Genomic DNA, 10,617 nt, shown 5'->3' on the forward strand with positions numbered 1-10,617 from the left:
TCCTCAGGATTCTTTCCTGTCACCCACTCTCTTCCTATTATTCATCACTGTTCTCCTAAACCTATCCACTCCTACGCTGATGATACCACCTTGCACTTTTCCACAACTTTTCATAGATGTCCAACCCTTCAGGAAGTAAACAGTTTATGCAGGGAAGCCACAGAATGTCTGACTTCTGATCTCTAAAATTTCTGATTAGGGCAGAGCAAACCTGGTATTGTTCAATGCCTCAAAAACTCAATTCCTCCATCTATCAACTCGACTCAACCTTCCAGACAACTATCTCCTCTTCTTCAATGACTATCAACTGTCCCCCTCTTCTACACTGAACATCCTCTGTCTGTCCTTTACTTATAATCTGAACTGGAAACTTCACATCTCATCTCTACCTAAAACTGCTTCTATGAAGTTAGGCGTTCTGAGACGTCTCTGCCAGTTTTTCTCGCTCCCCCAGCTGCTAACTCTGTACAAGGGCCTCATCTGTCCATGCATGGAGTATGCTTCTTATGTCTGGGGGGGTTCCACTCATACTGCTCTTCTAGACAGGGTGGAATCAAAAGCTTTTTGTCTCATCAACTCCTCTCCTCTAACTAACTGTCTTCAGCCTCTCTCTCATCACTGCAATGTTGTATCTCTAGCTGCCTTCTACCGCTATTTTCATGCTAACTGCTCTTCTGATCTTGCTAACTGCATGCCTCCCCTCTTCCTGCGGCCTCGCTGCACAAGACTTTCTTCTTTCTCTCACCCCTATTCTGTCCACCTCTCTGACGCAAAAGTTAACCAGTACTCTCAATCATTCATCCCTTTCTTTGGTAAACTCTGGAACTCCCTGCCTGCTTCTGTATTTCCACCTTCCTATGACTTGAATTCCTTGAAGAGGGAGGTTTCAAGACACTTATTCATCAATTTTTGACTACTGCTTTGACCCTTTTATGGGACTGGCATTTCAGTGGGCATTTTTTTTTTTTTTACTGGATTTTTGTTGCCCTTGGCCAGTGTCCTTCCTACATAAAAAAAAAATACAAACACTTCTTCAGCCTCTTTTTCCTCCCATACAAACACACTTCTTCAGCCTCTTTCATTATACTTGTTGATTCCTCCCATACAAACACTTCAGCCTCTTTTTGCCTCCCATACAAACACTTCTTCAGCCTCTTTTTCCTCCCATACAAACGCATTTCTTCAGCCTCTTATATTATACTTGTTGATGCCTCCCATACAAACACTTCAGCCTCTTTCAGTTATAGTTGTTGATGCCTCCCATACAAACACTTCAGCCTCTTTTTGCCTCCCATACAAACACACTTCTTCAGCCTCTTTCATTATACTTGTTGATGCCTCCCATACAAACACTTTTTTTTTCAGCCTCTTTCCAATCTCTCTCTTCTACACTCACTCTTCTTCAACCTCTCTCCATGTCTTCTTGTATCTCGTGTCCAAACCACATCATATTCGTGTGTGTGTGTGTGTGTGTGTGTGTGTGTGTGTGTGTGTGTGTGTGTGTGTGTGTGTACCCAGTTATATTATACAGAGCCTTCTACACCCCAATAACCTTCATGAGGCTTAAAAATGTAGAATCCTGACTACACTATCACTGTGATCATGAAGACACCCTTGTAAACCACGGTAGCTTCCAGTGGCACCTCTTTAGCCATGATCAACCCCATCCATCACTCCCCACCACCCATCACCCATTCTCCCTCCCACCGAGGTAAGGTATTGAAAGCTTTGAGAACAGGCATTAGAAAGATAGATAGTTGAGTAGGTAGATGGATGGATGGGTGGATGGGTGGATGGTTAACAGTGAGTGAGATGGTGTGTCTCTGCAGGACGAGGCGGACCAGCTGGCGTGCATCATGGAGCTGCTGGGCATGCCGCCGGCGCGCCTGGTGGAGCAGAGCAAGCGTGCCAAGAACTTCATCACCAGCAAGGGGTACCCGCGCTACTGCGTCACCCGCACGCTGCCCGACGGCTCCACCATCCTGCACGGGGGCCAGAGCCGGCGGGGCAAGCCACGGGGGCCGCCGGGGTCCAAGACGCTGCAGACGGCGCTGAAGGGCTGCAACGACCCCCTGTTCCTGGACTTCATCCAGCGCTGCCTGGACTGGGACCCCGCCACCCGCATGACCCCCAGCCAGGCGCTGCGGCACGGCTGGCTGCGGCGCCGCCTGCCCAAGCCGCCCTCTGAGAAGAGCGACTCCCCGGCATCCACGCTGCGCACGCCGTCGTCGTCGTCGTCCCGCACGCCGTCTTCGGTCGCCGCCAAGCTGAACACCATTGCCACGCCGGCCACCAAGCTGCGGGCCACCATCACGGAGGACGCGGGGTCTGCCACGCTGCACCCTCGCCACCACACCAAGTTGCCCCAGATCACCAACCCCGTCACCTGAGCCCCGCCGACCCTTCCCCCGCCGCCCACTGCGCCCCGCTGCCCCGACACCCACATATCAGACCAAAGTGCAATTGGGCGGGGCACGGGGCAGCGGGCAGTGATGGACAGGGCGCCCCGTGCCGCAGGACGCTCGCTGGCGCCTCCCCGCCCCGGCCCCGCGCCCCGCCGACACACACACTAGTCGTGAAGCGCTGCCCCGCCCCACCCCATCAGGGGGGGGGCAGGGCAAACTGTCAAACTGATATTACAACTCGTCTGATGATCTCACTCGTTCACAAAGGCGGGGCTGGGCGGGGCGGGGCACCCCTCCCCCTCCCCCCGCGACACCCACCCTCCCCCGCCCTGGGTCGCCTGACACAATCAAAACTTAAGAGAGGCGGCAGTCGTCATTTGTACTCCATTTATACTTAGCAAGCACAACAAACAGAGGAAGGAAGGAAGGAAGGAAGGAACACACACAAAGAAAGCATTCCCCCCCACCAACCCTGACACACACTCATGCACCTCTCTCATGTGTGTGTGTGTGTGTGTGTGTGTGTGTGTTTTGAAGTGACTGCAACTACAGCTTCCACCAGCACCACCACACACACCACAGTGGCAGTGATAGCAGTGTGTGTGTGTGTGTGTGTGTGTGTCTGGGTGTGTGTGTGTGTGTGTCTGGGTGTGGAGGGGTGTGGCTGGATGGAGGGGGTGGGGTGGAGAGTGTGGGTTGCTTACTGGCTGATCTTTTGGCATTTAAAGTGTGTGTGTGTGTGTGTGTGTGTTTGTGTGTAAGTGTGTGTGCTAAGGTGTCAGTCTGTGTGTGTGTGTGTGTGTGTGTGTGTTTCTAGGTGAACCACTGCCTTATTTGCTCACATGTAGCTCTTATGCATCCTCGTATTTTGTCATTTATTTCACATTTTTACGTTTTCTACAAGTTAGGTTAGTCCCCTCCTCCCTCATCCTGTCCCCTATACTCCTCCCCCTCCCCCTTCCCATCCCCCCCCTTCCTACAAGTAAACAGCCCACCACCACCACAGTCTCTCCTAACACTCACCAGACAAGCCACCCAGTTTCCCATTTTCTTTCCGTCTGCCTTTTTTTTTTTTTGTGCCACGTTTTCTCTTTTTTGACGAAAACTCACTTTTTTTTCGCCATTGGTCTTTTTCTTTTTATTTATTTATTTCATTTTTTTTTTTATTTTTTTATTTTTTTTTTTCTGTGGTTATCTGTGCATCTGCCAAAGTCACATGTACACACACACTCACATACACATACATACACACTTATACAAATATACATACATACATACACACACAAACACATACATACGTTATTTTTACGGGTTTCTCAGTCAGTATGTTGGAAGTATTATGTGGAGGAGGAGGAAGAGGAAGAAGAGGAAGAGGAGATTTCACTAAATTTCCACTACCTCTAATCTTGTCTCCTCGCTGACCTCCACCACCACCACCGCCACCACCGGGCTCGATCTCCCACTTAATCTTGATCTTGGCTGAGGGAAGGTCACTAAGGCCTCCTCTCATGGGCTGATCAGTCGACCCCACTCACCGTCTCGACCAATCACAGACTGGATGCAAAAAAAAAAAATGTGAAAAAAAATTAGACCTCAGGAAAAAAGGTCGGCTGAGAAAAATAGAGTTGATTGTAATGAAAGAAAGAAAGAGAGATAGAGAAGAAGAAAAGTGATAATTCATGTGTTCTATTTTCTTGTCACGTGGAGGAAGAAAATAATCATTGTATTAATATCGTATTTAATTGTTTTATATAAGTTTTTTAAGGTCATTGACACTTTTATATGTATTTAATTTTTTTCTTTTTTTTTATTTAGTATTATTATTTTTTTTTTTTTTAATCAGTGCAATATTGTAGTGATGTTAAGGTACATTTTGGTGTGACCTTTGTGTTCCTTTAATGCTTTTGTGACCTCTTCATTGTCTTGACCTTTAGGAAGAAAGAGAGAGAGGGGGAGAGAGGTGCTGGCTCGCGGGACTGTGACGATTAGAGGAATAGCGACATCATCATCATCATCATCATCATTATCACCCTAAATTTTCTACAACTCAAATAAGATAATAAGATGAAGCATTTTTAACCAATTGACTGCACAGAAAAAGAAAGTTTCATCATTGTTTTTTTTCTTTTTGGTATAATTTCCATGCATAAATTGAAAGAAAAGTAGCATTGATGTTTGTGTGTTTGGCTTGTGTTGACAATCTTGTGGTGTTCCTGACAATCCAGATTATGTGGTGGAGATCCAAGATGTTGCTTCTTTCATCCGATTCTGCAGCTGACAATATGAACCATTTTCTTCTTCCTTTTAATTATTTTGTATTTTATTTTTTTTTATTTATTTGTTTTATTTTATTTATTTATTTTTTGCTGTCAATCTGGATTCTGTGACATTTTCAAAAATTTTACGACGAAATGTACTATAATTTTGATGACACTGACAAAGAGGAAGTTTGGGAAGGTGTACTTGAGAGAGAGAGAGAGAGAGAGAGAGAGAGAGAGAGAGAGAGAAACTGTGATATCTCGACACCTATGACAATTTAGATATACATGTGTGTGTACATATGACTGTAAATTGTGTATATGTGTGTAAGACTGTGATAACTCCTATAGCATTACTGCATATGTATGTATGTATGTATGTATGTATGTACGTATCAATGTAGATTTACCTGTTTCATTTTACGTTTTTATTTCTATTTACCCAATTTGTATTTTTAATGGAATGAATCAAGACCATATTGTCCTGCCTTGTGTGTGTGTGTGTGTGTGTGTTTGTGTGTGTGTGTGTGTGTGTGTGTGTGTGTGTGTGTGTGTGTGTGTGTGTGTGTGTGTGTGTCCCATAACTGACTCAAATCAACACAGTCAGGGAAGGTATGGAAGGTCAACCATCCTAACCTAACCTACCAGGGAGTTTTGTATACTAATGAGCTTCACCAGGCGGCAGCAGCAGACCTGTTCCCTTGTCACGCACAGGAGCAGTAGCAAACATGTCTACAGTGTCATTCTATATACATAAAGATGCAATGAACTTATATAATATGCTTTTCTACATAATTCCTTCTAAGTAGTAACAGGTAACATCAAACTGCATTCACGAACGAAAGTATTTATGTTGATTTTCAAGTGAGTTGGCATTTAGATTTATTTGGTCATCTCAGGATTTCTAAAACAGTACAACATAATCAGAAGCGTATTAATGTAGACAACAGTATAAATAACAACAACACTGTGCCATTTAAAGCTCAAAATTACATAGATCAACTTCCTAGTATATAAAAACAACTTTAACTGAAAATCCACATCTTGAGTGTCCCAATGAGAGTAATGCTGTATAACCAAAACAAACATCTGACTGGCCGTTTTTGGTTGAAGTAAACAAACACATAGGTGGACAGCCAGTTAATTCTTGCTGGAGTGTCTGTGCCACTACTCCTGTGCTCCTTTCCTGTCATGCCACAGCAGTCCTGAGGTGTTTGTTTTGGTGTTTCTTTACTTTGACATGTCGCTCGCTTCCTGAAAGAGATACCCTAATGAAAATAACTATCTATGTATCATGATGTTACTGATTATGTTATGTCATGCTAAATAGTATAGTCTTATTTTTTTTATCTTTTTCACTATCCAATTCAATAGATTTTAGACTTGTAATATACTGTAGTTAAAATATTGGTGACATTTTTAGTAAATAATTGTGAAAAATATTTCCATTTTGACCAACTCCCAAAATTATCTATACAAGATATTGAAAAGTCAACGCAAAATTTTGAAAGCATCTTAATGATAAATGTTCTGTGCTTCTGTATGCATGGGGGATTTACAAAGACAACATTTTAGCTCACATCACTCGGGGACACACGGCAGCAACGACACCTGGCAGATTAGTTGCCAAACCTTCCCATTTAAACCATCACCACTGACTCTCACACTCACCATCATCAGTCAGTCAGGGTAAACCAGCCTAACCTAAGCTAACCCATCATCAAGCAGTCTCTGCAGCGCCACAGCCTCGCCAGCCAGCCGTCCGGGGAGTGAAGAGTTGAATGGTCACTCTCTGAAATACAAGATACAGTAACATAATTGGCTCTGATCATTCTGCAGGTGTATAATACAATAAAAACAAACAACATCACTACTTAGGTCTTAGAAATACTACTACTACTATTACTATTACTGCTACTACTACTACAACTTATTACTACAACTTTTTTTATATGCAAGTCTGTGCTTAGAACACTAAGAAGTTGGTGATATATATAATAAAGAAACATACTTTATACTTTTTTCTCATTGTGATTTTTTTTTTCTGTTTCTTATTCTACTTAAAAAAAATGAAAGAAAAAAGGATGTTATTTTATAGTTTTTGGAAGATGTGTGTTTCTATGGGTGTGTGTGTAGTGTGTTTGGGTGTGGTGGGGGGGCCAGACAGGCACTAGACAGGCAGGCAGACAGTCAGTTAACTATTCTGTATGTCTTTTAGTCAGTCTTCCAGTTTGTTTCTATTTCAATCATGATCTGTGTGTTTCCTTGTCTCTGTCTATCAGTCAGTTCATTAATCTGTCTGTATCTGTCATTTTTCCCGTTTCAATCAAGACCTGTGTGTGTTTTTCTCTCAGTCAGCATATCAGTTCATCTGGCTGTCTCTCTCTCAACTCTCTCCAATCAGTCAGTTTGTCTCTCTCTGGCTGCCTTTCTGTCTGTCTGTCTGTCTCTCTTCACCAGTCAGTCCATCTGTCTGCTGTTTGTCTTCCTGTCAGTCAGTTTGTCATTCTATCATCCCTCTATGTGTGTGTCTGCCTGTCTGCCAGCACTGTGCGGCCCCCAACTCCCATCATCACCCTCAAGTCAACTAATTTTATTTATTTATTTTTAAACCACTCAGTAACTTTAGGAATGGCATTGCAAAACTTTTGTATAAGTTTGTGTATGTACACACTTCGTACGTAGCGAGTGGCATGCGTGTGGGTGCAGCGCCGTGCTGGTGAGCAGAGCAGGTGTTGCTGCACCACAGCATTGAGGAGACACAGGAAGAAGGAAGCAAACTGCTGTGCAGGATTTGTGTTTCATTTGTGAAACTTGGAACATTTGTACAAGAAAGCGTGATGTTTAGAATTGGCAGTTTTTAGACTTATGAAAAATTTGTAAAAGGAATGAAAATGTTGTATAGAGTTTGAGTTTGATTTTAGAAGGCTCAGAAAATTTGTAAAAAGAAACTAATGTACAGAAATTAAATTGTAAAGGATTTTGAACATTTATAGAGAAAATGTTTAGAAATTTTATAAAAGGAAAAATATAAATAATTTTAAAGAATTCTAAGGAGTTTTGAAAATTTAAGGGAAAAAATAATGAACCTGAATTTGAAAGAGTTGAAGAATTGCAAAAGAAAAACTGCTCAGTTAAAAATTGAAAATCAGAAGAAAAGGCAAATCAGTGAACACAATTTCAAAGAACAATAAAAAAAAAACATACAAAACACAAAATCCAACTCAAACCAAAAAAAAAAGAAAAGAAATGGGAAATATAACGACCAAGGAAACTCTCCAAGCGTCAAACATTTTCACAAAACGTACGAAAGGTGGAGAGAGAGAGAGAGAGAAAGAGATAGAACCACCAAACAAGTGAAGTGGAGGGAGTGTGTTCATGTGTGTGTGGCAGCGACCTCTGTTGTGTGGCTTGGGGTGTTAGGGCGGGCGGTGAGGGTCACATCGCACCAGGTCGCAGGATGTCACAGGTCACAGGAAGTCAGGTCAGCGCTTAGTCTTGCCGGGTCAGTTCTGGTGTGTCAGGAAACTTGCATTACTGATTCTAGGTGTCAAATCTTGGCTAGATTTTGGGGTACTAGATTAATTGTTAGTTTTCCTTGACAGTTGTTGTTTCTCCATGTTAAATTGCTTGCTTCTTTGCTTAAAATTCTATGGCGGGAGAGAGAGAGAAAAAGAGAGACTGTGTGTATGAGTGTGTGTGCATGTGTGTGTGTGTGTGTGTGTGTGTGTTTAGGCCAAAAGGCTGAGGCTATGCTAAAATGAAGAAAAGAAATGAGGTTTATAAAGTTTGCCTTGGTAAGGTTTAAATTTTTATGAGAAGGATTAACTTTGTGTGTGTGTGTGTGTGTGTGTGTGTGTGTGTGTGTGTGTGTGTAAAACGAGGTGATTGGATGGTTGGGTCTGTGTTTGTAGTGTAGGCTCTTTGACTAGCACTGTTTTAGTAGAACCTGATGCAAGAATTGTTGGCCGACACACACACACTGACACACCAAACACAAACACACACACACACACACACACCCCACACACACACACACACAGGGCCACACAACAGCAGGACGCCACAGCATCACTCCCGCCGCCCCTCCTTCCCTCACAGCTGAGAAGCGCGCATGACTGCCACACACACGAGGAGCCTAGTGGCGGCGCTTGAAACTAAAAAAAAAACAAAAAAAAAAAAACAAAGAAAAAAAGTGTACATAGGTTAACACAAGTCTGCCGCCGCTGCTGCAAGAGTCACGGCTGAGAGGTCTTGAGGTCATCTGCACATGGCCTTCCACAACCCCCCATGGCTGTAACCTCAAGGAGCGAAAAACGGAGAAATATTCATCGCCACTATTTTTTTTATTTGACGAGCCAATCCTCACAAAATTTTGGTGATGGGGGGTGCAGCCACTAAGCCCCGAGGAAGCCACGATATGTTTAAATACTGTACACACTGTAAGACATTGTAAAATAGATGTCCAAAGTAGGTGATAATTTTACCGAAGACACTGTAAATAATTTTCTAGAGATACCCCAGCGTACGTGTGTGTGTCGAGAGGAAGGTTTTCGCAGTGTAGTGGAAGTGTGTTTTGTATACCGAGTGTGGCGGCTCCACCCAGACGTGAGCCGCCAGTCCCTCCCCTTTTGATATTTTTGTTCCGTCAAAAATCCACAAAGGGTTGAAAATTTGGGAGAAAACAAAAAAAACATAAATAAATGAAAGGTGTAAAAAAATAAACAACAAACAATTCTACCACAAACGGACAGTTGGTGGGACTGCTTATGTTTTCTTTTTTTTCTTTTTTCTTTTTTTTTGTGATAATTGTAAAGAGTACTGTGGAACCATACATGAGAAAAAAACTAGGATGTGTAGGAATATAATTTCTGTGTTGTTCAGAATCAATAAACAAAGTATTCATGCCAAAAAGTGGATGTTTTGTTACCCTAACCTTATATGACCTGACCTGACCTTACCTCACCTCACCTCACCTCACCTCTCCTTACCCGACCTGATCTCACCTTACCCTACCTTACCATACCTTACCTGACCTCATTTTACCCTCTGACCTGACCGGACCTTACCATACCAAACCTTACCCTATCTGACCTGACCTCACCTCACCTCACCTTACCTCTCCTTACCTGACCTGATCTCACCTTACCACACCTTCCCTAACCTCACTTTACTGTACCTGACCTGACCTTACCGAACCTTACCTTACCTGACTTCACCTGACTTTACCATACCAAAACATAATTTGACCTTACTTTTAAGAGAACTTACCATACCTAACCTTACCTGACCTCACCTCAACTCACCATACAAAAATCTGACCTTACTTTTTATGAAAACACACTACCTAACCTGACCTTCCTAATGTTGCTTAATTTAATCTTCTAACCTGACCTTACCTGACCTAACCAGACATTAAACAGACCTTACCTTAGCCAATGTTAATCCAACCTTACTGTAACATTCCAGATTGACCTTTGACCTTATTTACTGTACCTAACCAGTCCTACACAAACACTGCCTGCCTCAGTCTTACTTTACTAATCATAATCCTTAACACAACCCTGACCTCCCACAACCAAACAATATAACCTTACCAAATGTTATGTAATGCAATCTTACTGTTCATGACCTGACCTGACCTTGCCAATGTTAGCTAATGTAGTCTTGTCTAACCTGACTTGACCTTAATTTTCATGACTACACATCAGCTAACGACCTTACCTCATCAACATTGTACCTTCCATGACCTTACCAAGTCTTACCTAATTTGACCCAACCTGACCACACACCTAATTTGACCTAATCTTACCTTACCTATATGACTCACCAAATGTTACTTAATCAAAAATAACCTTATTTGACCTGACCAGACTGCCTGATTTGACCTAACCTTACTGTATCTCCCCAATTATGACATTGACCTATCTTCCACGATGATACAAGCTTATTTG

General features: G+C 42.8%; 1 protein-coding gene across 3 annotated transcripts in view; it reads left to right on the forward strand.

Annotated features, from left to right (window-relative positions):
• The window catches only part of LOC135094466 (dual specificity tyrosine-phosphorylation-regulated kinase 2-like), a 54,233-nt gene extending 44,656 nt beyond the window's left edge, over positions 1–9,577 (forward strand). For all 3 annotated transcript variants that reach the window (XM_063994579.1, XM_063994580.1, XM_063994578.1), the window contains one exon: positions 1,830–9,577. In XM_063994579.1, coding sequence (XP_063850649.1) covers positions 1,830–2,390 — 561 coding nt within the window. In that variant the 3' untranslated portion in view covers positions 2,391–9,577. The remainder of the gene's footprint in view (positions 1–1,829) is intronic.
• The last annotated feature ends 1,040 nt before the right edge of the window (positions 9,578–10,617 follow it).

Source organism: Scylla paramamosain, chromosome 45 (assembly GCF_035594125.1).
Source record: "Scylla paramamosain isolate STU-SP2022 chromosome 45, ASM3559412v1, whole genome shotgun sequence".
NCBI lineage: Eukaryota > Metazoa > Arthropoda > Malacostraca > Decapoda > Portunidae > Scylla > Scylla paramamosain.